The 27,554-nt window shown below is 59.2% G+C and overlaps 1 protein-coding gene across 2 annotated transcripts; it reads left to right on the forward strand.

Annotated features, from left to right (window-relative positions):
- The first annotated feature begins 1,418 nt into the window (after positions 1-1,418).
- Positions 1,419-27,465, forward strand: ATAD3A (ATPase family AAA domain containing 3A). 2 transcript variants are annotated; one of them, XM_039474025.2, is made up of 16 exons: positions 1,419-1,744; positions 6,543-6,619; positions 7,966-8,067; positions 8,352-8,411; positions 9,365-9,434; positions 10,493-10,658; positions 10,892-10,961; positions 14,675-14,830; positions 15,445-15,501; positions 15,797-15,922; positions 16,206-16,330; positions 17,106-17,157; positions 18,343-18,413; positions 19,610-19,777; positions 21,483-21,591; positions 27,133-27,465. In XM_039474025.2, the coding sequence occupies exons 1-16, from the start codon at positions 1,540-1,542 to the stop codon at positions 27,277-27,279; spliced, it is 1,761 nt and encodes a 586-aa protein (XP_039329959.2). In that variant the 5' UTR covers positions 1,419-1,539; the 3' UTR covers positions 27,280-27,465. The 2 variants fall into 2 exon arrangements, with proteins under 2 accessions (XP_039329959.2, XP_074236028.1); XM_074379927.1 differs by lacking the exon at positions 27,133-27,465 and having other exon boundaries at positions 19,610-19,724.
- The last annotated feature ends 89 nt before the right edge of the window (positions 27,466-27,554 follow it).

Consider the following 27,554-nt stretch of genomic DNA (forward strand, 5'->3'; position numbering starts at 1 on the left):
AATCACAGAATTACTCTAGGATTTTCATTTTTTTTTCCCCCCTATTTTTATTGTTATATGTCAATTTTCGGTGTCGCAAAAGTAGCAGCACTGGAATGTAAATTTGTTTTTGAGAGAGTCTGGCTCTGTCGCCCAGGCTGGAGGGCAACCTCTGCCTCTCAGGTTCAAGCGGTTCTCCCGCCTCCGCCTCCCGAGTAGCTGGGATCGCAGGCGCGCGCCACCGCGCCGGGCTCATTTTTTGTATTTTTAGGAGAGACGCGGTTTCTCCGTGTTGGTCAGGCTGGTCTAGAACTCCCGACCTCAGGTGATGCACCCGCCTCGGCCTCTCAAAGTGCAGGGACTTAAGTGGTTTGGCGGGAAAAACGGACGCGGAACAGGTAACTGGAGGTGACTCGGGTCACACGGGCGGCCGAGCCGGGGCGGAGCGCGTGGGAGCCCCGGGAACCGGCGGGAGGGGCCGCGCCGTGGACCGCGAGGAAACCGACGTTCAAAACGGAGACACGGAGCTGCGCACACCGCCGCACGGTCCTTTGAAAGCCGGTTCAGCGCTCCCTGTATCCGACGTTATTCAGGCTTAAAACCGTTTCCAATCCAGCGGGAAAAGTCCCGCCACCGAACTCTGCGAAGCCAACCGGTCCCGCGGCGGGAAGGGCCGGGCGCCGGGAGCGCGTGGGCCGCGGGCTCCGGGCGGCGCCGCTCGGGCACCCCGTGCCGCCCGCGAGGGTCGGAGCCACCGGGGACGGGAGGCCCAGCTTCTCCTCGGGCGCCTCCCGCGAGCTCCCGGCGCCGAGACCCCGGGGCGCGGCCTCGCCGCGGGAGGGCTCGGCTCCCCGGGCGCCGGCACCCCGCCTCCGGGACCCACCGGGGGCCGCCCGGACCGGAACTCGGGGGCCGCCCGGACCGGAACTCGGGGGCCGCCCGGACCGGAACTCGGGGGCCGCCCGGACCGGAACTCGGGGGCCGCCCGGACCGGAACTCGGGGGCCGCCCGGACCGGAACTCGGGGGCCGCCCGGACCGGAACTCGGGGGCCGCCCGGACCGGAACTCGGGGGCGCCGCCAGCTCCCCACCCGGCGGAACTGACGCTGCCCCTGGTTCGCGCACGCCCCGGGAATTTTGTCCCGGCCTCGCTCCCGTAGCCAGACGCTTCACCTCGCCCCTCACCGGCTCCCGCCCCCCCATTCAGGCCCCCCACGCCCCCAGTTCCCCCCGCCCCCCGGTTCCCCCCGTCCCCCGGTTCCCGCCCTCCAGTTCAGATCCCCCCGGCCCCTCCCCGCCGGTTCTCCCCGGCGCCCGGCTGCCGCCCCCCCCAACTCCCGCCCCTGAGCACGCTCGGCCAGTCCTGGGGTCACGGTCCCCGCGGCCAATCCGAGCGCCGCGCTCTGCGTGTCCCTTACGCGCTTCCGGCGCCGGGCGGAAGGGGTGTGTGCGGCGCCCGCGCAGTTCCGGCCTCCGGCGCCCGGCACGTGGAAGCTGCTCCGCGCCGCGCGCGAGTCCTGCTGGCCTTGGGGTCCCGGCGGCGGGAGCGGCGGCGCGGGTCATGTCTTGGCTCTTCGGCATCAACAAGGGCCCCAAAGGCGAAGGCGCGGGGCCGCCGCTGCCCTTGCCGCCCGCGCAGCCCGGGGCCGAGGGCGGCGGGGACCGCGGCGCGGGAGACCGGCAGGCGCCCAAGGACAAATGGAGCAACTTCGACCCCACCGGCCTGGAGCGCGCCGCCAAGGCAGCGCGCGAGCTGGAGCACTCGCGTGAGTGCGGGGAAGCGGGGGCGCGGGCCGGGCCGGGGACGCGGGAGCCCCTTCGCGGAGCCCCGGCGCCCCCGGGCGTCCGGCCCTTGCTGCGCCTCGCGGCCGTCGGCTGCCGCTTCCCGGGCGGGACCGCGCCCCCGGAGCCCACCCGGCCGCAGCCGTCTCGCGTGCCGGGAGGATCGGACGCTTTCCGTCACCCTTTTGCACCTCTCCGGCCGTCACGAGCGCGTCAGGTGCGGAAAGCGGTGCGGAGGTGGCGCTCGGAGGTTGCCGGGGTCCGGGCTGGGGCCGGCCCTGGTCTTCAGGTGGCGCCGAGTGCGGCGGGTCCTTCTGCCCCTGCTCCCTCCGCGCGGCACAAGCCATGCGTGGCTGGGTTTGCTCGGCGGTGGCTAGCCATTTCCACATAGCAAGGGAAGCATAGTTGGGAGTTCATTGGTTCTTGGCCGGGCGCGGTGGCTCACGCCTGTAGTTCTAGCACTCTGGGGAGGCCGAGGCGGGCGGATCACCTGAGGTCAGGAGTTCGAGACCAGCCTGACCAACACGGTGAAACCCCGTCTTTACTAAAAATAGAACATTAGTCGGGCGTGGTGGCGTGTGCCTGTAATCCTAGCTACTCTGGAGACCGAGGCAGGAGAATCGCTTGAACTTGGAAGGCGGAAGTTGTGGTGAGCTGAGATCACCCCGTTGCACTCCAGCCTTGGGCAACATAAAAAAAGTTTGGTTCCAACGAGAGTGTAGCAGGTTCGCATTTATTGTTGGAAGACGTTAGCGTTTGCACGGCGAGGTCTGTAACGCCACAGGCCAGGCCGCGCTGCCCAGCCTGAGTAAATCCCCGACCCAGGCTCTCAGGTGTGAGTACTGACCACATTCCCAGAGCTCGGGGCTCTTCCCCAGCCTTCCTTTCTCTTGTGGCTTTAACGATTGGAATCACGATGTGGTTTAAACGCCTAGGAGCCTGGAACGTGGAAGGAGTTGAATAAGTATTGATTGAAAGAATACGGGGGTTCCTTTTCAAAAAGAAGATCCTTCAGGGAATACATGATGGGAAGCACTTTGGGTAAAGCAGATAGGAGCAGAGTTCTCCTGTCTATGGAGGGAAGGCCTGGAGGCTTGACACTTGTGGGTCCGTCCAGAGTCCTTCCCCAGGGGGCTATGGGAGCATCCTGAGCAGAGGTCTCTGGGCCCAGCTGGGTTTCATAACCCCAGAGGGACGTTCAGGTTTGGGCCCAGGCCCGGGTCAACATCAATAGCTGTAGCTGGGCACCACTGCCCCTGCGTGTTCTGGTTTTAGGAGGTGGGGGTCTTGCTTTGTTGCCCTGTCTAGTCTTGATCTTGGGTAAAAGTCCTCCAGCTGCCTCAGCCTTCTCAGTAGAGGGGACTGCAGGCTTGCTCTGCCTGGGCCGGAGTGCAGCGGCACCATCTCGGCTCACCGCAGCCTCCGCCTCCTGGGTTCAGGCGATTCTCCTGCCTCAGCCTCCGGAGTAGCTGGAACTACAGGTGCCCGCCACCATGCCCAGCTAATTTTTGTGTTTTTGGTAGAGACGGGGTTTCACCATGTTGGCCAGGCTGGCCTCAAACTCCCAGGCTCAGGTGATTCATCCACCTTGGCTTCCCAAAGTGCTGGGATTACCAACGTGAGCTGCTGCTCCTGGCCTTGCCGGGTAATTTTAATGATCAGGTGAGGAAGAGTCAGTGGCTGCACCTTAGGGCACCTTGGAGGACAGCGGAGTTTGGTGACTGACTTTCTTGTTGCCACCTCATTTGGACGGTTCCTTTCTGTCCTAGTTCTGGGGCTTTTCACCTGCTAACATCACCTAGAGATTGAAACTTCGCCCACTTTCAGAAGCTGTAGCTTGGTTGTCAGCCCCGGCCCCTGCGGTGGCACAGGCCTGTGTGGGCAACCTCGGGCAGCCGTGGGCCTTCCCGTCGTGTGGACCTGTGCGTCTGAGTTGGTCCAGTCCTGGCTGCCCCAGAGCTCCCGACCCGCCATCTCATCTGCCCGGGTTCCCAGGGCCTTGGCCGGCCCTTTCTATGATGGAGTGGGGCCTGTGGCAGGGGCTCCAGGTGCACTGTGGGGAGCCCTGCGTCAGTCTCTGTTTTCTGTGGAATCTTCTAGGAGTGGGTGTTTTCATGTTTACTCTTTTTCTTCTCCTGGCCTCACGCTGGCTGGTGAGAGAGGCTTCTCCATAGTTTGCCTCCCACTCTCCGTCCTGGACCTCTTTTTCCCAGGGCGCTCCCTGCCCTGCCCCTCCGCAGGCCTGTCCCCTCTGGATGCTGCTGGCTTCCTCCGGGCCCCATGCCTGGCAGCAGGGTCGCTGAGATCTGTCCGGAGCCTGTAGCTTTTGCCTTGCTGCTCTCCAGGCGAACGGCGGCTCCTCCGCTTGGACCGGCTGCATCATCTGGCCCTTGAGGCCAGCCCCACGCCGCCTCGTTCCCATGGCCTTCCCCGACCCTCCCTCTGGCCTGTCCTTGGAAGCCAGAGCAGCACGTTGGCCCAGCACTGTCTGTGAGCACCTGCACTCCACAGAGTGGGTGCCTGGAGGAGGCCCTCATGCCCAGTGGGTGCTTAATTCATACGCTGGGGCACCCATACCTGGCACAGGGTAACTCCAAGGTGGTGACTGATTGTTTTTGTTATCATGACTGAGAGGCCACATGGCCCCAGACCTGCTCTTTCTCCTCATCCTCCCCGGAGTCAGTAGGGGTGGGAACTGTCAGCCATTTTTAGGGAGGGAGTGGCCTCATCTTAATCCAGCCAAAGGGAGGAAAGAGGCAGAGCTCCGCACGTGATGCCCACTGCTCAGGGGCAAGACCCCAGGGGCTGTTGCACCCTCCTCACCCTCCGGGTCAGAGAGAGCGGTTGAGGGCCCCGGGTCACTTCAGCCCTTGGCTTCCCGCACTCACCAGCCAAACCCGTTGTTGTCTTGACACCATCTCCCCTGGGAGGCAGGTCCGTGTGTCACCTGTGCTCAGGTCATGGTTGGCTCCCAAGGGCCTTCCCGAAATCGGACGCTGATGCCCGTCAGCCCAGTTCGTGCCTCACAAGCCCAGGCAGACCCACCCCAGACACCAAAGCTTCGCCGCCCATCTCACAACGGTGCCTCACACCTGCGTCAGTTACCACCAGAAACGAACCTGAGCTGCGAACAAACGTTGAGCTCTAATTAATGACGTGTTAGCTGCAGTTTACTCTGAAAGCTGAAAAAAGTAAGATGGGCTGCGGGAGGCAGAGACGGGAACGAAGCCCCAGCCTGGTCGGGGTGTCCCTGCCCCTTCACGGGCCTTTCTGTGTTGGAAGATGTTTGTTTCCACCCTGCCGCCTCACCAGGCTGGAGTGCAGGGGTGCGATCTCTGTAACCTCCATCCGTCTCCCGGGTGCACTTCTGTCCTGGCCTCCCAGGTAGCTGAGATGACAGGCGTGCACTACCATGCTCAGCTGTTTTTCATGTTTTGTTTTTTTTTTTTTAAAAGATGGGGTTTCACCATGTTGCTCAGGCTGGTCTTGAACTCCCGACCTCAGGTGATCCGCCCGCCTTGGCCTCCAGAGTGCTTGGATTACAGGCGTGAGCCACCGCGCCCAGCCTGTGTTTTTAGTGGAAACGGGGTTTCACCATGTCGTCCAGGCTGGAGGCCTTTTTTTTCCTTAAGTCCCACCCTGTCCAGCTGGAGTGCAGTGCTGATCTGGCTTCACTGCAGTCTCTGCCTCTGGGGTTCGAGTGATGCACCCACCTCAGCCTCAGAGCAGCTGGGATTACGGGTGCGCGCCGCCGTATCCAGCTAATTTTTGTATTTTTAGTAGAGGTGGAGTTTCATCTCAAGTGATCGACCCGCTTCAGCCTCCCGAAGTGCTGGGATTACAGGAGTGAGCCACCACGCTGGCCAGAAGTTTGTTTTGTTTTTGTTTTTTGAGATGGAGTCTCGCTCTGTTGCCCAGGCTGGAGTGCAGTGGTGTGATCTCGGCTCACTGCAACCTCCCCTCCTGCGTTCAAGTGATTCTCCTGCTCCAGCCTCCCAAGTAGCTGGGACCACAGGCGCAGGCCGCCATGCCTGTCTGATTTTTGTATTTTTTGGTAGAGACGGGGTTTCACCATATTGGCCAGGCGGGTCTCAAACTCCTGACTTTGTGATCCGTCTGCCTTGGCCTCCCAAAGTGCTGGGATTACAGGCCTGAGCCATCTTGCCTGGCCCAGAAGATTTTTATGGAAAAATTTTGTGATGGGAAGACTGTGTCGTCCTGGGAAGGTTCGAGACCTGCTGCTCAGGCCGCACCAGCTTGGAGAAGGCCGACTTCCGTCTGGAACGCCCGAACGTCGGCCTGCGTCCGTTCCACACTAGAAACGAAATGTAGCTGTGGATGTTCCGGTTTGCTCGCTCTCGTCACCCTGAGCTGGGCTCTGATTCTTACTCATTCCGTGTCTTGCTGCACGTGCTTGGTAGCAGATCAATGACAATAGCTGTTGGAAGCTGAGGAAAAAGTGTGTAACGTGAAAAAGAACACTTCAGCCATCAGCTGACTCTTTGTTGAACGGGGAAATAGCCTCCCCCTGGCCACGTGGGGTGCCTTCCTGATGTGGCTCCCCAAGACCGTCCCTGGGGGGGTAAAGCCCACAAGTGCATCAGGGTGCCTGCTGGGGATGGGACATCACGCATGGTCTGACTGGGAGGGAGGATGGGTGAGGCAGGGCAGGGGGTTTGAGGAGTGGCCGTGGATTCCCGAAAGCCCCTTGGCTCGTGTGCATACCTGCCCGGCGGCACCCACGTATCTTAACACTTGCTCTGTGTGCCCCTGCGCCCGCAGGCCATGCCAAGGACGCCCTCCAGCTGGCGCAGATGCAGGAGCAGACGCTGCAGCTGGAGCAACAGTCCAAACTCAAGGTGAGTGGAGCTGGCATGGACGGGAGGCCGGGGGCACACCTGGGGTTCGGGCGTGGAGGTTGCTGGGGGCCGGTGCTGCTGGGTAGGGCCGGGGTCACGTCCACGGGCAACAGGGGGGCCCAGGGCTGAGCTTGGGCACCTCATTTCACAGAAGGAAACAAGGGAGGTCAGAGACGCCGTGCAGAGCTGCCTGAAGAGGGGCTGGTATTGCGGAGGTTCCCGTCGCCGTGAGGACGGGCGTCTTCCTGACGTTCTCATCTCGTTTCTTTGCACGCAGGAGGATGTGTTTTTTTGTTTTATTGTGTTGCATTGTCTTTATTTTGAAGTGGAGTCTTGCTCTGTTGCCCAGGCTGGAGTGCCATGTTGGGATCTTGGCTCACCGCAGCCTCTGCCTCCCGGGTTCAAGGGGTTCATTTTATTTTTTTTGAGACTGTCACTCTGTTCCCTAGGCTGGTGTGCAGTGGCCTGATCTTGCTCACTGCAGTCTCTACCTCCTGCCTCAGCCTCCTGAGCAGCCAGGAGTGCAGGAGCCCGCCACCACATCTCACTAATTTTTGTTTTTTGGTTTTTTTTTTTTTTTTTTTTTTTGAGACAGAGTTTCACTCTTGTTACCCAGGCTGGAGTGCAATGGCGCGATCTCGGCTCACAGCAACCTCCGCCTCCTGGGTTCAGGCAATTCTCCTTTCTCAGCCTCCTGAGTAGCTGGGATTACAGGCATGCGCCACCATGCCCAGCTAATTTTTTGTATTTTTAGTAGAGACGGGGTTTCACCATGTTGACCAGGATGGTCTCGATCTCTTGACCTCATGATCCACCCGCCTCGGCCTCCCAAAGTGCTGGGATTACAGGCTTGAGCCACCGCGCCCGGCCAATTTTTGTATTTTTAGTGGAGACGGGGTTTCACCATGTTGTCCAGGCTGTTCTGGAACTCCTGACCTCAGGTGATCCACCTGCCTCGGCCTCCCAAAGTGCTGGGATTATAGTGAGAGCCATTGCACGTGGGGCACTCAGCAGAATTCTTACCACAGGCCCGAGCTGTGCTCTCGGCGCAGTCCAGAAGTGGAGCACCTGAACCGAGCTGCCCAGAAACAGTCTTGGGGTTGCGGGTGGCTGGCCTCAATCACCAGGGGCTTTCGAAGGCTTCTGCTGGTGCTTCTCCGACCGTGGGTCTGGATTCCCCCAGGGCCTGTGCCTGGTGCAAATGCAGCCGGGAGCCCCGAGCCCGCTGCACTCAGTACTCTGGGTAGGGAGTCTCTGCTGGGCTGGAGCTGGTGCAGATGCTGGAGGGGCTGTCAGGCATTGCGAGCCCCCAGAATGTGCCAGGCGGTGAGCTCTCTTCTCTGCAGGAGTATGAGGCCGCTGTGGAGCAGCTCAAGAGCGATCAGATCCGGCTGCAGGCCGAGGAGAAGAGGAAGACCCTGAACGAGGAGACGCGACAGCACCAGGCCGTAAGGGAGGCTGCCGGCTCCGGGGCTGGGGCAGGACTGGGAGCTGGGTGGGCCCGGGGCTTTGAGTTCCTGCCCGACCGCTCACTGGAGTCAGCCGTTAGAGCTGCCCCGGAACAGCCTTGCACAGACACCTGAGGCCTGCGAGGTCCCTCCTTGCTGAGCTGGACCGGAGGTCCCCTTGCCTCCGCATGTTTGATGGCGCGTTGGAGGCCCCGGCGCCCGGTCCGGTCAGCCCAGCGGCCGCTCCCGGCTGAGATGTGTCCCCGCTGCCCTTTTCTCTCCAGAGGGCCCAGTATCAGGACAAGCTGGCCCGGCAGCGCTACGAGGACCAGCTGAAGCAGCAGGTGAGCTCAGCCTCCCCTGCGAGGGGCCTGCGTCCCTGAGAACGAAGGTGGCTTTCCGGGACCGGTCAGCGGGTTAGAGACCGTGGGGCAAGAACGCTGGGGTGGCTGATGATGGATGTCAGTGCGGGGGAGACTTCACTCAGACAGACACGCGGCAGCACACGTGGACAGGCACAGGTGCATGGGGACACGCAGGCATTCACGGCGCCCTGCACACGAGCACACACACTCGGGCACACATACACAGACCCCCGCCCATGCTCTGAAAACACACACACACATATCCCTTCACACGTGGGCATGCACACACATACCCCTAAGCACACGGGCACGCACACACCCCCACACATGCATGCAGTCATGCACGCCCTCCTTCCTGCCCCCTGCACACACCTGCGTGGTCTCCACAGCAGAGGCTCTCCAAGTGCGTCTGGCCTCCCTGCCTCCCTCCAGGGGCCCGGCTTGGGACGGCTGGTGAGCAGTGGCGGGTGGGGCCCTGGCCCGTGCGAAAGCTTCGGTGACACCTGCTCCCAGCTTGTTGGGGTTGGTCCCCTTCAGCCCTCAGCTCACATGCAGGGTTCACGTGTTGCCTGCTGCGGGCGTTGTGGGTTTAAACCGCAACCGGCTGAAGACAGAGCTTCCTTCAGCACGGTCTTGAGAGCGCCACGGTGCTGGGTGCCCGCACTGCAGTGGCTTCTGTTAGTGAAGCCACAGTGGATGCTGTTTCTTCAGGGGCCCAAACTAGGGAGTTTGGGCCCCTGAAGCCAGCCCCATAGCATCTGCCGTCTTGGCTGATGTCACCCATGTCTGTGTCAAGGTGTGGCGTCTGCAGGTCCCCAGGTGCCCGGGATGCTCGGAGCCCTCAGGTCCCAGGGAGGCCACAATCTCTGGATTGGTGTTGAGTGTTCCTCTGGTTTTAAAGGCGTTTCTCTTTTTCTGCCGCTTCTTCTCAGCAACTTCTCAATGAGGAGAATTTACGGAAGCAGGAAGAGTCAGTGCAGAAGCAGGAGGCCATGCGGCGAGGTAGGCCGTGCACGCTCCTGGCCAGGGCAGAGGCGGCTGCGCTGTAGACTGCAGTGCCCGGCAGACACTCGCCCAGCGCTCACCGTGAGCCTGAGTTCTGCGCCTGGCCCCTCATAGCTGCGGGTGCCGGGGGCAAGGTGTCCAGGCTCCGTGGGGTGGGGCTTCCTCTTGGAAGACACCTGTGTCTGCAACGGGATGTCAGGGTCTGTGTGGGGAGTACGGGAGCTGCTTCATTTGATGGGAAGAATGTGAGTCTTTTTGTGTTTTGTGGGTTTTCTTGAGATGGGGTCTCTCTGTTGCCCAGGCTGGAGTGCAGTGGCACAATCTTGGCTCACTGCAACCTCTGCCTTCCGGGTTTAGGTGATTCTCCAGCCTCAGCCTCCCAAGTAGCTGGGATTACAGGTGCCGCCACCACACCCAGCTAATTATTTTGCATTTTAAGTAGAAACGGTTCCACTGTGTTGGCCAGGCTGGTCTCGAACTCCTGACCTTGTGATCCGCCTGTCTTGGCCTCCCAAAGTGCTGGGATTACAGGCGTGAGCCACTCGCCCTGCCTGGAATATGGTCTTGGTCCTGGTCTCGGTGGGGATCACGGGTGTTTGGTGATAGACAGCATTTGTTGGTGAGGGCCCCAGGCAGCATTTGTCACTGCCTTTCACCAGGCAGGGGTGGGCTCTTGGCAAGGTGTGCACGTTTCATATGTCATCAGCCGTGGCACGTGGCACGTCACGTGTCCCTGTGGAGTTCTGACCACTGTGTTTCTGCCTAAGAGGGAACTCCACCTTTTGCTCTGTTGCTTTAAACGCATTGCCCTGAGAAGGTGCCTGGGCCTCTGGGTTGGATTTCAGGGGCCCTCGTCCATGGGCAGGGCCAGCCTAGGGTGCTGTCCCTACCCAGGCCTGTGTGTTTCTGTCTGCGGTGTGGGCCCGCTGGCGGGGTGGGCCTGGCTGCGGTGTGGGCCCGTCAGCGTGGTGGGCCTGTCTGGTGTGGGCCCGTCCATGGTGTGGGGAGACGTGGTGCATGCATGGCACTGAGCTTTCTGCCTGTTTCTGGGGCAGCCACCGTGGAGCGGGAGATGGAGCTGCGGCACAAGCAGGACATGCTGCGGGTGGAGGCTGAGGCCCGGGCGCGCGCCAAGGCCGAGCGGGAGAACGCAGACATTGTCCGCGAGCAGATACGCCTGAAGGCGGCCGAGCACCGCCAGACCGTCTTGGAGTCCATCAGGTGAGCGCCTCCCAGGCCCAGGCCGGCTGCAGACACCCCTGCAGGTGGGAGTCACTGGTCCCCGGGTGCTCTCCAGCTCTGCCAGGCCTGGCTGCTATAGGCTGGCTCCTTGGTGGGTGTACTGCTCCTCTGCCCAGCAGGGCTGGGCTGCTTTGTCAGGGCCTCGCCCTCAACGTGCTCTTGCCACGTGGCACAGGTCTTTGTGTCCCTCACGTGGCTGCTTTCCACCGTAGGACGGCTGGCACCTTGTTTGGGGAAGGATTCCGTGCCTTTGTGACAGACTGGGACAAAGTGACAGCCACGGTAAATGCGCGTGTCCTGGGCGGGGCTGGCCTGTGGCGGTGGGTAGCCTTTGAGGCCTCCCGGAGCCAGGTCCCGTCCCCGGCGGCTGTGCGCAGGCCCCGGCGCTCTCCCAGTACAGCGCGTGGCTACCTGGGACCTGCCATGGCTGCTCCTCCCTCCTCTAGCTGGGAGCAGAAAACACAGAAGAAAACCCTCACCCTGGGTCCTTAGTGAGACCCCGTCGCTACAAAAATAACACGTTAGCTGATGTGGTGGTGGCGCCTGTGGTCCTGCTACTCGAGGCTGAGGCAGGAGGATCACCTAAGCCCAGGAGGTTGTGGCTGTGGTGAGCCAAGATTGTACCACTACCCTCCATCCTGGGCAACAGAGAGAGCCTTTGTCTCCAGGAAAAAATGGCTGGGTGTGGTGGCTCATGCCTGTAATCCCAGCACTTTGGGGAGGCCAAGGTGGGCGGATCACAAGGTCTGGAGATGGAGATCATCCTGGCTAACACCGTGAAAGCCCACCTCTACTAAAAAGATAAAATAAATGAGGCGGGCATGGTGGTGCACACCTGTAGTCCCAGGTACTAGGGAGGCTGAGGCAGGAGAATCGCTTAAACCCAGGAGGCAGAGGCTGCAGTGAGCCGAGGTCGCGCCACTGCACTCCAGCCTGGGGAGAGAGGGAAGGTTTGTCCTGGGGCAAAAAAAAAAGGCCATCCTGACTCCGTTTTGCAATTCATAAAACCCAGCGAGTTCCAAGTTGGTAGATTCCTCTCGCGTTTAAAGACGCACTCTCTTCTGTGCGCAGCCTCCGGCCTGCTGTGGCACACCACGTCACTCATGGCCGTGCCGTCTGTCTCCCACTGCCCGGCACACAGTAGGCACCTGGTATGTGTGGGCACTTGCTCTGCCACGCTGCCGTTGCCCAGCGCTGTGACTGCATGGCTTGCTGCTAGCTGCTAGCTAGTCAGTGTGACTGGTAGTGGTGTCAGTGTGGCGTTTGTCAGTGTGGTGGTGAGTATCAGGGTGATGGTGTTAGTGTGACAGTTTCTGTGTGGCAGTGAGTGTCAGTGTGATGGCAGTATCATGGTGAGTGTCACTGACGGTGTCAGTATGACAGAGTCAGTGTGACAGTGAGTGGCTGTCAGTGTCAAGGCAGTGTCAGTGTGACAGCATCAGCGTGACGGTGTCAGCGTGATGAGTGTCAGCGTGATGGTGTCAGCGTGATGAGTGTCTGTGACGGTGTCAGCGTGGCGGTGTCAGTGTGGCATGAGTGTCAGCGTGGTGAGTGTCAGTGTGATGAGTGTCAGCGTGACGGTGTCTTGTCAGTGTGATTAGGTCAGTGTGATGAGTGTCAGCATGACGGTGTCCGCGTGACGGTGTCAGCGTGGTGAGTGTCAGTGTGACGGTGTCAGTGTGATTGTCAGCATGACGGTGTCAGTGTGGCATGAGTGTCGGCATGGCAGTGTCAGCATGATGAGTGTCAGCATGATGGTGTCAGTGTGGCATGAGTCAGCGTGACGGTGTCTATGATGAGGTCAGCGTGATGAGTGTCAGCGTGGCATGAGTGTCAGCGTGACGGTGTCAGTGTGATGAGTGTCAGCATGACGAGTGTCAGTGTGACGATGTCAGCGTGAGGAGTGACAGCGTGATGAGTGTCAGCGTGATGGTGTCAGCGTGAGGAGTGTCAGCGTGACGGTGTCAGCGTGATGAGTGTCAGCGTGACGGTGTCAGTGTGGCATGAGTGTCAGTGTGGCATGAGTGTCAGCGTGGCACAAGTGTCAGCGTGATGAGTGTCAGTGTGACGGCGTCAGTGTGTCATGAGTGTCAGCGTGATGGTGTCAGTGTGGCACGAGTGTCAGCGTGACGGTGTCTTGTCAGTGTGATTAGGTCAGTGTGATGAGTGTCAGCGTGACGGTGTCTGTGATTGTCAGCATGACATGTCAGTGTGGCATGAGTGTCGGCATGGCAGTGTCAGCATGATGAGTGTCAGCATGATGGTGTCAGTGTGGCATGAGTCAGCGTGACGGTGTCAGCATGATGAGTGTCAGCGTGACGGTGTCTATGATGAGGTCAGCGTGATGAGTGTCAGCGTAATGAGTGTCAGCGTGGCATGAGTGTCAGCGTGACGGTGTCAGTGTGATTAGGTTAGTGTGATGAGTGTCAGCATGACAATGTCAGTGTGACGAGTGTTAGTGTGATGATGTCAGCGTGAGGAGTGACAGCGTGATGAGTGTCAGTGTGGCGGTGTCAGCGTGATGAGTGTCAGCGTGACGGTGTCAGTGTGGCATGAGTGTCAGTGTGGCACAAGTGTCAGCGTGATGAGTGTCAGTGTGATGAGGTCAGCGCGCTGAGTGTCAGCATGACATGTCAGTGTGGCATGAGTGTCAGCGTGGCGGTGTCAGTGTGATGAGGTCAGCGTGAGGAGTGTCAGCGTGGTGGTCTCAGCGTGACGGTGTCAGCGTGACGGTGTCAACGTGGCAGTGAGCATCAGCATGATGATGAATGTCACCGGTGGTGTTGCTGCCCGTGTTGGTAGAGGTTGTCACATGAGGACATGAGGGAGCTGCTTAGTGCACCGGGGGCTTTTGTTCGTTGTTAGAAACAGGGTCTTGCTCTGTCACTCATGCTGGAGTGCAGTGGCGCCATCTCAGCTCACTGCAACCTCTGCCTCCCGGGTTCAAGCAATTCTCCTGCCTCAGCATCCTGAGTAGCTGCGAATATATGGTGCCATGCCCGGCTGATTTTTCTATATTTGGTAGCGACGGGTTTTTGCCATGTTGGCCAGGATGGTCTCGAACTCCCGACCTTGGGTTATCCACCTGCCTCACAAAGTGCTAGGATTACAGGCGTGTGCCACCATGGCCGGCCAATTTTTGTATTTTTAGTAGAAACGGGGTTTCTCCATGGTGGTTAGGCCAGTCTTTTTTTTTTTTTTTTTTTTTTTTTTTGAGGCGGAGTTTCGCTCTCGTTACCCAGGCTGGAGTGCAATGGCGCGATCTCGGCTCACCGCAACCTCCGCCTCCTGGGTTCAGGCAATTCTCCTGCCTCAGCCTCCTGAGTAGCTGGGATTACAGGCACACGCCACCATGCCCAGCTGATTTTTTGTATTTTTAGTAGAGACGGGGTTTCACCATGTCGACCAGGATGGTCTCGAACTCTCGACCTCGTGATCCACCCGCCTCGGCCTCCCAAAGTGCTGGGATTACAGGCTTGAGCCACCGCGCCCGGCAGGCCAGTCTTAAACTGTCGACCTCAGGTGATCTGCCCGCCTCAGCCTCCGCAAGTGTTGGGATGACGGGCGTGAGCCACCTCTCCCGGCTGGCCCAATCAATTTCTCAAATGAGTTAGAGATTTCGGGTTAGCCTTGTTTTTCAGGAAGAAAGTACCATTTTTAGCGGCCAAGAAAGTAGCAGAGGGTGTACCCCTGTGACGGATCCAGCTGGGTCTGCCGGGGACGCTGCTCAGCAGCCGCGGCTCTGGAGGATTTGTGCTGCCAGTTGCAGAGAAAATCGCCCTGAGAGAGGGTGCTGTGACAGCCTGCCTGCCTCCTGTAACTGAGTGGCTGTGGGATTCGGGGCCGGGAATTCGGGTTACTGTGGGGCCAGCACACAGCCCGGTGCTTCTCCGGGTGGCAGAGAGGGTGAGGGCAGCTCCATGCGTCTCCCACTCATGAAGGAAGGAGGGCGGGAGGGTGGGGGCAGGCATGTCAGTGCGGTGTCTCTGCTGCAGGTGGCCGGGCTGACGCTGCTGGCCGTCGGGGTCTACTCGGCCAAGAATGCCACGGCTGTCGCCGGCCGCTACATCGAGGCTCGACTGGGGAAGCCGTCCCTGGTGAGAGAGACGTCCCGTGTCACGGTGCTGGAGGCTCTGCGGCACCCCCTCCAGGTAGCGGTACGGGCCTGGCTGCCCCCCAGTGCGGTTCCTGGCTGAGTCCCTTCCGCCCTTAGCACAGCTGTGCACCCCGTCCTGTACTTCCCATTCCCCGACGACGGGCCCCTGCACGCTGCTTTATGTGTGGGTTTTGCTGTCCAGCGCTGGAGCTCAGGGGTCTGCACCTGTGAGACCCTTCCCCTGCCGGCCTGGGTCTCCCCTGCTCTGGGCCCTTGATGGGGCCTGGGTGCCCTTTGGGGCCCTTGCACAGCCCGGGACCTGGGTGTGCCGTCGTCTCTTGGGGAAGCTGCTGCAACCACGGTGTCTGGCGGCCTCCCTGGGGAGCCGAGTCGCTCGCCATCCCCAACGCGCCTGCTCTCCGCACGTGGCGAGGGGTCTCCACAGGTCACTCGGTGGGTGGTGAAGAAAATAAGCCATAAGGAACCGGGCAGTGCCCCTAATTCCAACAGTGGGTGCCTGGTCTGCCGGCAGGCAGGCTTCCAGCTCCTGGCCGGTCCTGGCTGTGCTTTGGGGAGCTCCGTTTCTGCGTGTGAGCGAGAGTTATGTGTCGGGGCTCTGCCGTGGCTGTGGCCGGTGACCCAGTGGTGCTTCCCCTTTCCCGCTGGCAGGTCACCCGGCGGCTCCTCAGTCGGCCCCAGGATGCCCTGGAGGGTGTTGTGCTCAGTGTAAGTCCGCTGGGTGGGGGAGGCGCGGGGAGGGGACCCCGGAGCTGGGCTGGGGTGTGGCCCTTGCTGGCACTTGTGGTGGCACCCAGGAGCTTTTGGTTCTTGAGATGTGACTGCGTGTACCCTGCTGGGAAGAGGCTGCTGCGAGCCGGGCAGGTCCCCGGGAGAGGCTACTGTGAGCTGGGCTGGGTAACTTTCTGGGGAGCACGGTTCGCCGCAGGGCATTTCCGAAGCCCCTGCCCCTGAGGCTTCCATGGGGGCATAGTGTGTCCCTCAAGCCCGTCTTCCCCGGCAGCCCAGCCTGGAAGCACGTGTGCGTGACATCGCCATAGCAACAAGGAACACCAGGAAGAACCAGAGTCTGTACCGGAACGTCCTGATGTACGGGCCGCCAGGCACCGGCAAGACGCTGTTTGCCAAGGTGAGAGGCCTGGCTGCACAGGGCCGGGGCCGCTGGGGTCTCACCTGCCTGCAGGGGTCTGGGGACTCAGCCACCCAGGAGTGGACCCCCCCCTTAGGCCTTTGCCCACCCTTATGGAGGCTCAGGGTGCCCTTGTGGGCATCGGCACCTCCCATCTTCCGGACAGGGGACGTCTCCTGTCTGGCTGGGCGTGGCTTCTGGGCAGGGACGCCGGGTGGAGGGTGCAGGCTTCGCAGAGGCAAAGGGAAGCATCTGTTCGCTCTCCCCCACCCTTCCTGTGCAGAAACTTGCCCTGCACTCAGGGATGGACTACGCCATCATGACAGGCGGGGACGTGGCCCCCATGGGGCGGGAAGGCGTGACCGCTATGCACAAGGTCTTCGACTGGGCCAGTACCAGCCGGCGCGGGTGAGACGTCCCCACAGCACTGACACAGGCCTTCCAGTGCGGCCCGGCAGGATGCCTTCTGGGAACAGGGTCCAGGTGGCTTTCCAGAACCTTGTCTTTCTGAAGCTCTGTCCCTGTGGCCACGCAGGAGGCCCGGTGGAGGGTCCCTCGAAGGGAAAGTCCCCCGAGTGTGGACCCTGGTGGACACAAGGTGGCTGTCAGTGGGATCCTTGGCTCAGGGCTGAAGAGAGGTGGGCGGGGGCGGGGGGAAGGGTCCCTCCCCCAGTGCCGCCCCTCCCTTGAACACACGTGTGGGTGGTGTGGGTACTGGCTCCTTTTCGTAGAACCATCTGAAAGGTAGCTGAAGACAGCATGACATGTGCCCTTCACAAGGTCCCATGGTGACCCCGAGGAGGGCACTGCCTGGCACCCTTATGGCCTCGGCTTTACCCGTTGGCATCATGTGTCTCATGGCTGGCGCCCTCCCCTCTGGCCTTTGACCTTTCACTTTAGAAGGCCCTGCCCTGGCGTGGGCTCTGAGCGGCCACCAGCACTCCATAGGCTGTGAAGTTTGTCAGCCTGTACACGATTGGTTTCCCACGGCCTTCTGAGGCCGGGGCACGGTCAGCTGCCCAGGGGCCGGGTGGATGGAATTCTGTGGGACCCAGGACTGAGGGCTCCTGCTGGGGCAGAGGCTGCACCCCGTGGGGACCTGCCCGCTCGACCTGCTCCTGACGCGGCCGGACACTCCCGTGGGCTGCTCCTGGCGTCACGCGGGCCTCCCTCTCGTTCACAGCCTCCTGCTCTTTGTGGACGAAGCGGATGCCTTTCTTCGGAAGCGAGCCACCGTGAGTGTCCCTAAGCCTCCGTCTGGCCACGGGTGTGCTGGGCGGGCGTCATCCTGGGCCAGGCCACAGCCTGCTCCTCTAGTACTAAATTTTCTCTGTGAGTTTTGTGTGAAAGACCCAGTATTTTTTGGGTCACCTTAAAGTTAAGTTTGGACTTTTGAGGTTTGGTTTTGTTTTCTGAGACAGTCCCACTCTGTTGCTTCAGGCCGGAGTGCAGTGGCACAATCTCGGCTCACTGCAGCCTCCACCTCCTGGGTTCAAGCGATTCTCCTGCCTCGGCCTCCCGGGTAGCCGAGATTATGGGCGCCCGCCACCGCACTCGACTAATTTTTGTATTTTTGGTAGAGATGGGGTTTCACCATGTTGGCCAGGATGGTCTCCATCTTTTGACCTTGTGATCTGCCCACCTCGGCCTCGCAAAGTGCTGAGATTACGGGTGTGAGCCACCATGCTCAGCCTATTTTTGTTTTTATTTTATTTGAGATGAAGTCTTGTTCCATCCTTTAAGCTGGCTTGCAGTGGCATAATCTTGGCTTGCTGCAATTTTTGTCTCCTGGATTCAATTGATTCTCCTGCCTCAGCCTCCTGAATAGCTGGGATTACAGGCACTTGCCACCACACCCAGTTAAGTTTTTTGTATTTTTAGTTGAGACAGGGTTTCACCATGTTGGTTAGGCTGGTCAAGAACTCCTGACCTCAAATGATCCGCCCGCCTCAGCCTCCCAGAATGCTGGAATTACATGGGTGATCCACTATGCCTAGCCATAAAGTTACTATTTTAAGACAGGGTCTCTGTCGTCCAGGCTGGAGTGCGTGGCACGATCTCAGCTCACTACAACCTCCACCTCCCAGGTTTAAGTGATTCTCGTGCCTCGGCTTCCCAAGTGGCTGGGACTACAGGTGCCACCACACCTGGGTAATTTTTGCATTTTTAGTTGAGACAGGGTTTCACCACATTGGCCAGGCTGGTCTCAAACTCCCGGCTTCAGGTGATCTGCCCGCCTCAGCCTCCCAAAATGCTGGGTTACATGGGCGAGCCACCTCGCCTGACCCTGGTCAAGCTTTTGAGTGTAGAGCCATGAAAGTGTCGCTGCATCCCTGCAGTGGAGGCCTGTGGGACTTTCTGCTGTGGCTGTTGATGAGGCTTTGCTCCTGGTGCCTGAGGCTGGAACCTTCTCTCTGCAGGAGAAGATAAGTGAGGACCTCAGAGCCACCCTGAATGCCTTCCTGCACCGCACAGGCCAGCACAGCAGCAAGTGAGGAAGCGCCTCGGGTCCTGGGCCCTTGGGCAGGGCACAGGCCCACCTCAGATGTCCCCTGGGAAGGTCCTAGCTTGGGACAGCACAGGGGTCACTGAGGAACATGGGCCTCCCGGGCAGAGCCCGGGTCCGTCCTGGCCTCGCCTGTGCACCGCCAGCAGGTCTGTCTCCCCTGGGGGTCTGTGGTCCTGCGCCTGCAGGGGAGGTGGTCTGACCGTCTGAGGCCCTGCTGAGTCTCCCTTGGAGGGTGTGGTGCCCTGGGAGATGGTGACATGCTTTCTTCCATGAGAAGATGGGTGGGAGCAGGTCCGGTGTGTTGGGGCGGAGCCTGGGGCCTTGGCCCTGCGCCTGGATGCTGGGCAAGGGTGCACCCTCCAGGCTTGGGGCCTACCCCATCTTTGTGCAGCCTCTGTGGGCTGCTGCCCAGAGGTCACCAGTAGGGTGGTTGCCTACGGCCGGGCTCCCTAGTCCCTCCCAAATCCCCTGATTTTGAGTTTTCTTCGTTTACTGGGCCCCTTGAGCGCCAGCCGCACGTCACACGGAGGATCAGGCCCCACCGCTGGGCCGTGGCTGACTCCGCAGGCATGTTGGGCTCGCTGGCTCAGCTGCTGCCTGGAGTCTGACTCGGGTCCTTCCCAGAGAGGAAGGCTGGGCCCTGCCGAGTCCTGTCTCCCTGTTCCGCTGAGCTGGGCCCCGAGGCCCTGCTCCTGGCTCACGTGGGTGTATTCTCAACACGGACTCTGGGTCCGTCATCCCTGCTCTGAGCGCAGTGGGGCTCAGGCAGCAGGAGGGAGTGGTGTTCCCGGCACCGCCTGTCAGTCTGGGCCAGGGTCAGCGGGGAAGTGAAACATGGGGTGAGAACAGAGCCCCAGAAAGCCAGGCGGCCGGGTGGGTGGGCATTGTGGGGTAGGTGGGCACTCTGGGGTAGGTGGGCAGCTGGGTGCGGTGGGGTGAGCAGGCATCATGTGGGTGGGCATTGGGCAGGCAGGCAGCTGGGTGCTCAGGTGGGTGGGCGCCGTGGGGTGTGCAGGCACCTCGGGGCAGGCAGGTGACCAGGGCTGTGCCCACGTCCTCCTGTGTTGCCCACGCTCACAAGTTACCTCTTCAGCTTCTCCTGGAAAGTCTCCCTGGGGGTGCCGAGGAGCCCCCACCCCCCTCGGGGCGGCCCCAGCGTCCCTGTCTGTGTCCCACAGGTTCATGCTGGTCCTGGCCAGCAACCAGCCTGAGCAGTTCGACTGGGCCATCAACGACCGCATTGATGAGATAGTCAGCTTCGACCTGCCGCGGCAGGAGGAGCGGGAGCGCCTGGTGAGATTGTATTTTGACAAGTATGTTCTTAAGCCAGCCACAGAAGGAAAGCAGTAAGTGTCCTGCCCCCCGGCCCCCCTTGTCCAGGGGCCACCCCACGCCCCACTCTCCAGACGCACCCGCCAGGCCCCTCCCGTGTCCAGGGTGGGCACCACCTCCTTTCCCTGTGGTTTCTCTCAGGCCGAGTCCCCAAGGGTTCTGGGGGCGCCTCCCCCCTTTCCTCATGTCACCTGGAAACAGCCTGGTGGCGTCTTCTCGGGCTTTCGAGGCAGAGTTCACTGTCACTCAGAGACCTTTCCCAGTCTTCTTTTTTGTTTGTTTGTTTTTTTCTGTCTTTATTCTCTGAAGAAACACTGATTGTTGTTTTTTTCAATGGAATCTCGCCATGTCTCCCAAGCTGGAGGACAGTGGTGTGCTCTCAGCTCGCTGCAACCTCCGCCTCCCAGGTTCAGACAATCCTCTTGCCTCAGCCCCCTGAGTAGCTGGGATTCCAGGCAGCCCACAGCATGCCCAGCTGATTTTGTATTTTTAATAGACACAGGGTTTCACCGTGTTGGCCAGGATGGTCTCGATCTCTTGACCTCGTGATCCACCCACCTCGGCCTCCCAAAGTGCTGGGATTACAGGTGTGAGCCACCACGCCCAGCCCTTTTTCGTGTGTTTTTAGTAGAAACGGGGTTTCACTATATTGGCTAGGCTGGTCTCAAATTCCTGACCTCAAGTGATTCACCTGCCTCGACCTCCCAAAGCTCAGGGATCCCAGACATGAGCCACCACACCCAGCCTCGTTTCCACTCCTCTTCGCTAGGCAGAGGGTTTTAAGGAAATCCTGTGCCCAGGCCGCCCCCAGGCCCCGGCAGTGAGGAGAGGTGACGCGGAGTGTTGCTCTGAGAACCCTGCATGGGGACTGGGAGGAGCGGCCCCCTGTGGTTCATTGCTGGGGGCCAGCCTGGCCTCCTTCCAGCCGTACGCCTGGCCCTGGGGCCTCACGGTGTGTGCGAGGCTATGGTGCTGTGCAGGCGCCGTGTGGGCACAGCTCCGGCTGCACATGTGCCTTGAGGCCGTCAGGCTCCCTGTCCCTGGCAGCGAGTGCAGCAGGCACCATGGGCAGAGCCCTCCAGGTGATGAGGGGCCCTGACGCCCGTGCCGGCTGCATCGGGAACTCTCCAGATGAGAAGAGGCTGCTCCACTTCTTGGCGTCTCCAGGGCCCTGGTTTCCGAGTCCTTCTGTGTACCTGACCTATATCCCTGCTGTCCCCAGTGACGACAAAAGCCACTCTGTTCCAAAGAGCCTGGTTCGCCCCTGCCACCCCTCCTGCTCCCTCCACTGCCACCTGCTCTGTGCGAGCTGAGCTGTCCGGGCCTCAGTTTCCCTTTGCCCCTCCCCTGTCCTGTGCTCTCCCACCCCCATGGCTGCTCCTAGCCCTGGCACTATGACCTGGCTTCTGTGGCCCCCAGACAGACACTTTCGCTGGTAGTCAGGGCTCCAGCGCTGCCAGCTTAACAGCCACGTGCCCTGCAGGTGCGGAGTGCACAGGCGTGGGCGGGGCTGGCGCATCTCTAGGCCCTGCAGCCTCCCCCTTCCTGCCCAGTGCCCACCCCCCCCAGGCCTGCAGGGGACGGGGCAGAGCTTGGCTTTCACTGGAAGAGAGCCCCTCCCCAGGGGGCATTTGGCATGGGCCTGCGGCCTGTCTTCCAGCCCCTACCTTGTGTGGGAGCCGCTGCCACGGCGGGCCCACATGGGAACTCCTTCCCCAGGCGCCTGAAGCTGGCCCAGTTTGACTATGGGAGGAAGTGCTCAGAGGTCGCTCGGCTGACAGAGGGCATGTCGGGCCGGGAGATCGCCCAGCTGGCCTTGGCCTGGCAGGTGAGTCAGCTGGGGTGTGCCCACCTGGATGGGAGCCTGGCTGCTGTGGAAAAGCTTGCTTGTGCCAGGCCTGTCCCAGCACCGGTGTCACGCGGGACTTCTCTTGAGGGGATTTCTGTGCACAGACGTGACATGGGCCCCACCTTAATCGGGCCACTCTGTCGGAATGTGTGCCTGCTTCTGCCTTCCGGAGGTTGGTGCCATGTCCACAGCTGAGGGTCACGCAGGGCTCTCTGCTTGGTCCTGCTTGATGGGCTCAGACACGTGGGTGGGAGTGGCCTCTCATTGTCCCCAAGCCAGTTTTTCCTTGGAGGGTCCCCTCCTGCAGCTATGGTGTTCCAGGGCTGATGAGCTGGGACCCACGGGAGTGTGGGTGTGGCCACCCCGAAAGCATTGGTCTTTGGGGGTCGCTGGAAAAGCAAAACCAGGTCTGTGGGGTGGAAGGCACCACAGGCACGCACAGGCATCGCCGCCTCGGGTGTCCGCAGAGGCTGCCCGACAACCTGGTCGCTAAATTGAGTGGTGCTTTCGAAGGAATGTGTGTCAGATTAATGAAGCAGCCAACGACCTCTGTTTGAATGTTGGAGCCCGGGTGTAAGGGGGACTGTATTAGTCAGTCAGGCTGGGTTATGCCACTGTGACAAAGAGCCCAGATCTCAAACCCCATCCTGAGTCAGCCGAGGGCTCTGCTCTAGGCCATCCCCACTCGGGACCAGGTCTGTTTCCACAGCTAAGAAAGCAGAGGCCGGGCGTGGTGGTGGCTGGCGCTTGTATCCCCAGCATTTGGGGAGACCGGATCTGCCAGATGATTTCAAGCCAGGAGTTCAGGACCAGCCTGTAAAACATGCGGAGAACCCATCCATCACTACACAAAATAAAAAAATGAGCTGGACCGGGTGGTGCATGCCTGTAATCCCAGCTGCGTGGGAGGCTGAGGTGGGAGGATCACTTGAGTCCAGGAGGTCGAGGCTGCAGTGAGCTGTGATTGTGCCACTGTACTCCAGCCGGGGCAACAGAGAGAAACCTTGTCTTAAACAATAGTAACAATTTGGGCTGGGCTCAGTGGCTTATGCCTGTAATCCCAGCACAGTGAGATGCCAAGACGAGAGGATCAGATGAGGCCAGGGGTTTGAGACCAGCCTGGCCAACATGGTGAAACCCCATCTCTACTACAACAATTAGCTGGGTGTGGTGGCAGGCACCTGTAGTCCCAGCTGTTCAGGAGGCTGAGGCAGGAGAGTCGCTGGAACCCGGGAGGCAGAGGTTGCGGTGAGCCGAGATTGTGTCACTACATTCCAGTCTGGGCAACAGAGTGAGACTCTGTCTCAAAGAAAATGAATAAAATGATAATTTGGGCCGGGCACAGTGGCTCTCACCTGTAATCCTAGCACTTTGGGAGGCTGGGGTGGGTGGATCACCTGAGGTCAGGAGTTCTGGAGCAGTCTGGCCAACATGATGAAACCCTGTTTCTACTAAAAATACAAAGAATTGGTCAGTCGCAGTGGCTCACACCTGTAATGTCAGCACTTTGTGAGGCCGAGGCGGGCAGATCACCTGAGGTCAGTTGTTTAAGACCAGCCTGACCAACATGGAGAAACCCTGTCTCTATTAAAAATACAAAATTAGGCCGGGCGCGGTGGCTCAAGCCTGTAATCCCAGCACTTTGGGAGGCCGAGGCGGGCGGATCACGAGGTCGAGAGATCGAGACCATCCTGGTCAACATGGTGAAACCCCGTCTCTACTAAAAATACAAAAAATTAGCTGGGCATGGTGGCGCGTGCCTGTAATCCCAGCTACTCAGGAGACTGAGGCAGGAGAATTGTCTGAACCCGGGAGGCGGAGGTTGCGGTGAGCCGAGATCGCACCATTGCACTCCAGCCTGGGTAACAAGAGCGAAACTCCGTCTCAAAAAAAAAAAAAAAACACACACACAAAATTAGCCAGGTGTGGTGGTGCAATCCTGTAGTCCCAACCACTTGGGAGGCTGAGGCACGAGGATTGCTGGAACCCGGGAGGCGGAGGTTGCAGTGAACTGAGATTGTGCCACTGCACTCCAGCCTGGGCGACAGAGTGAGACTCCTCAAAAAAAAAAAAAAAAAAAAAAAAAAAAAGTTTTTGTTTTTGTTTTGGCTATTTGGGATCCCTTGGGATTCCATATCAATTTTAGGAATGGTTTTTCTATTTCTGTAGAAAGTAATTGGTGTTCTTACAGGGATTGCATTCACTGTATTGCCTTGATGTCTCAGCAATGTGTGATTTTATTTTTTTTCTTTATTTTTCTGAGGCGGAGTCTTGCTCTGTTGCCAGGCTGGAGCGCAGTGGCGCAATCTCAGCTCACTGCAGCTGCCGCCTCCTGGGTTCAAGCGATTCTTCCACCTCAGCCTCCCGTGTAGCTGGGACCACAGGCTCATGCCACCACACCTGGCTAATTTTTGTATTTTTAGTAGAGACGGGGTTTCCCCATGGCCAGGATGGTCTCGATCGCTTGACTTCGTGATCTGCCCACCTCAGCCTCCCAAAGTGCTGGGATCACAGGTGTGAGCCACCACACCCGGCCGGTTTTCTTTTTTTTTTTTAATTCTTCTTGAGATGGAGTCTCCCTCTTGCCCAGGTTGGAGTGCAGTAGCGTGATCTCAGCTCACTGCAACCTCCGCCTCCCCAATTCAAGTGATTCTCCTGACAGCCTCCCAAGTAGCTGGGATTACAGGTGCATGCCACCATGCCTAGCTATTTTTTTAAGTAGAGACAGGGTTTGACCATGTTGGCCAGACTGATCTTGAACTCCTGACGTCAGGTGACCCTCCTGCCTCAGGCTCCCAGAGTGTCGGGGTTACAGGCCTGAGCTGCCACACCCGGCCAGTTTTCCTTGTATAAGTCTTTCACTTTTTTTGGTTAAGTGAATTGCCAAGTATTTTATTTATTTATTTTTTATTTTTTTGAGACGGGGTCTTGCTCTGTTGCCCAGGCTGGAGCGCAGTGGCTTAATCTCAGGTCTCTGAAGCCTCTTCCTCCTGGGTTCCAGCAGTTCTCCTGCCTCAGCCTCCTTGGTAGCTTGGATTATAGGCACTCGCCACCACACCCAGCTAATTTTTTTTTTTTTTTGTATTTTTAGTAGAGACGGAGTTTCACCATGTTGGCCAGGCTGGTCTTGAACTCCCAACCTCAGATGATCCACTCGCCTTTGCCTCTCAAAGTGCTGGGATTATGGGCGTGACTCATTGCACCTGGCCATATTTTATTCTTTCGGATGCTATTGTAAATAGATATGGTTTCATAATTTCCTTTTCAGATTCTTCATTGTTCATATATAGAGTTTCTGCTTCTTTTGCTGTTTTGTATCCTGTAACTTTGTTAATGTCATGGTTTTTTTTTTTTTTTTTTTTTAATATGGACTCCAGGATTTTCTACATAAAAGATTATGTCATCTGAGAACAGGTGATTTTACCTCTCCCTTTTCAGTTTGGATGACTTTTCTTCTTGTCTAATTGCTCTGGCCAGAACTTCCAGTGTGTGATACGGACGTGACAAAGGCGTGCTTGCTTGGTTCCTGACTTCAGAGGAAACGCCTTTAGTTTTCACCACTGAGTATATTAGCTGTGGGCTTGATATATGGTGTTCATTGAGTTTAGGGAGTTTACTTCAATTCCTCGTTTGTTTAATTTTTTTTGTTTTTGATGAAGTCTCAATTTTGTTGCCCAGGCTGGAGTGCAGTGGCTCAGTATCGGCTCACTGCAGCCTCAGCCTCCTGGGTTCAAGCGATTCTCCTGCCTCAGCCTCCCAAGTAGCTGGAACTACAGGCACACACCACCACGCCCAAATAATACTTGTATTTTTAGTAGAGACGGGGTTTCACCGTGTTGGACATGCTGGTCTTGAACTCCTTGACCTCAAGTGATCTGTGCACCTTGGCCTCCCAAAGTCCTGGGATTACAGGTGTGAAACACCACACCTGGCCTGTTGAATGTTTTTTATCATAAAAGGGTTTTGTTTTTATTTACTTTTTTTTTTTTTTTGAGACGAAGTTTCATTCTTGTCACCCAGGCTGGAGTGCAATGGCGCGATCTCAGCTCACCGCAACCTCCGCCTCCTGGGTTCAGGCAATTCTCCTGCCTCAGCCTCCTGAGTAGCTGGGATTACAGGCACGCGCCACCATGCCCAGCTAATTTTTTGTATTTTTAGTAGAGACGGGGTTTCACCATGTTGACCAGGATGGTCTCGATCTCTCGACCTCGTGATCCACCCGCCTCGGCCTCCCAAAGTGCTGGGATTACAGGCTTGAGCCACCGCGCCCGGCCCATAAAAGGGTTTTGAATGCTCTTCCTGCATCAGTCGAGAGGGTCATGTAGTTTCCTCCACTCTGCTAATACTGAATTTTCTATGTTGAACATTTTGTATGCTGAACATAGTTTGACTTCTGTATGTTAAACCATCCTTGCATTCCAGGAGTAAATCCTGTTTCGTTAGGGTGTATAATCCTCTTAGTATACTGCTGAATTAAGTTTTGCTGGCATTTTATTGAGGACTTTGCCAACGAAGCTCATCAGGGATGTTGGCCTGTCAGTCATAGCTCGTCAGCCCCTCTCCTCCGTTGGGCACTGCCTGAGGTGCAGCCACTCAGGTGGGCCCTGAGCATTCCTGTACCCGTTTGCTCTCTCTTGGGTTGGCTCAAGACGAAAAATGATGTCAAGCTCTCCTGGGCCCCCGACCGACAGTGGTGGTCCGGCTCCGGTCAGTGTCTGCACCACACAGTGGCTCTTGGCAAGGGCTGGGCACTGCCACAGGGGACAAGCACCATGTGGTCTTGGCCCTGGCAGGTTCTGTTGTGGTGGCGGTGTGGGAGGATGGTGTGCTTCCTCCAGGCATCCTGGTGAATTCCTGAGCACGGCACCCAGTGGGATCCCCACACCCTGGCCCTCAGCCATGGGTGCTTCCCCTTAGGGCTCCATGTCCTTTGCTGGCACTGGGATGGAGAGCGACTAGTCCATGGCAGAAGGGCTGGACCTGAGGCGGCCTGAGGCCACACCGAGGGCCACAGCCCCAGCAGCTCTGGCCTCTGTGTGCTGGATGCCAACCCCTATGCCCAGGTGGACAGGAGGTGGGGTTGGGGGTGGTCTCAGTGCCACCACCCAGTGCCCCGATGTGGGCTGTGGCTGCCTCTGCCCTGCAGGCCTGTGGGGGTCAGGGTCTGAGGGTCTGAGGTGCAGTGTGACCCAGGGGCGCTACCTGGCCACAGCTCAGACTCAGTGGGTCTGTGTTTCCCACCCCACCTCTCGGGAGCTGCCCTGCGTGGCAGTTGGCGGGGCTCGGCCTTGGACTTCCTATTTTTAGAAAGTCATTGGGAAACAGCAGGGCTGTGGGCACTGCGGGGCTGCTCCAGGTGCCCACGCCATGCTGGACTCTGCTGTGGTGCGGGATGCCTGGCTTTCACACTGAGGCCCTGCTGGTGCCCCTGGTTTGGCCCCTCCCCACCTCTGGGCCCTGGTGTGCGTTGGGGTCGGGGGTTCCTGTGGCGGCCTCCCTCAGCTCCCTCTCTCCCTGCAGGCCATGGCATATGCCTCTGAGGATGGGGTCCTCACTGAGGCCATGATGGACGCCCGCGTGCAGGACGCTGTCCAGCAGCACCAGCAGAAGATGTCCTGGCTGAAGGCAGAGGGGCCTGGGCCGGGGGCTGAGCGCCCTCCATCCTGAGGCCACAGTGACCCACACCTCACGGAGCCTGGCAGCGGACCCCTCCCACTCCTGCCTCTCCAGCCCCTGTGCCTTGAGGAAGTGCTCCTGGGGGGGCCAGGGCTGCATGCAGGGCCTCTGTGCACCAGGACATCTTGTGGGGGTCAGCCATTCCGCCAGGACGCCCCTTGTTGTGGGCATTGGCTGGGGAGGGGCAGGTCTCCTTCCTGTCCCCCAAGACACTTTGAGATGCATTTTCTGTCTGGCTCAGATTGGGAGGGGGAGGCTTTGCACCC

This window comes from Saimiri boliviensis, chromosome 11, assembly GCF_048565385.1.
Source record: "Saimiri boliviensis isolate mSaiBol1 chromosome 11, mSaiBol1.pri, whole genome shotgun sequence".
Classification (NCBI taxonomy): domain Eukaryota; kingdom Metazoa; phylum Chordata; class Mammalia; order Primates; family Cebidae; genus Saimiri; species Saimiri boliviensis.

Bases quoted from the DNA above. Each gene is read 5' to 3' on its own strand.
- ATAD3A (XM_039474025.2), top strand. From the start codon at position 1,540: ATGTCTTGGCTCTTCGGCATCAACAAGGGCCCCAAAGGCGAAGGCGCG. The intron at 8,412-9,364 runs GTGAGCTCAGCC...GCTTCTTCTCAG, and splicing joins AGGACCAGCTGAAGCAGCAG to CAACTTCTCAATGAGGAGAA. The intron at 18,414-19,609 runs GTGAGGAAGCGC...TGTGTCCCACAG, and splicing joins ACAGGCCAGCACAGCAGCAA to GTTCATGCTGGTCCTGGCCA.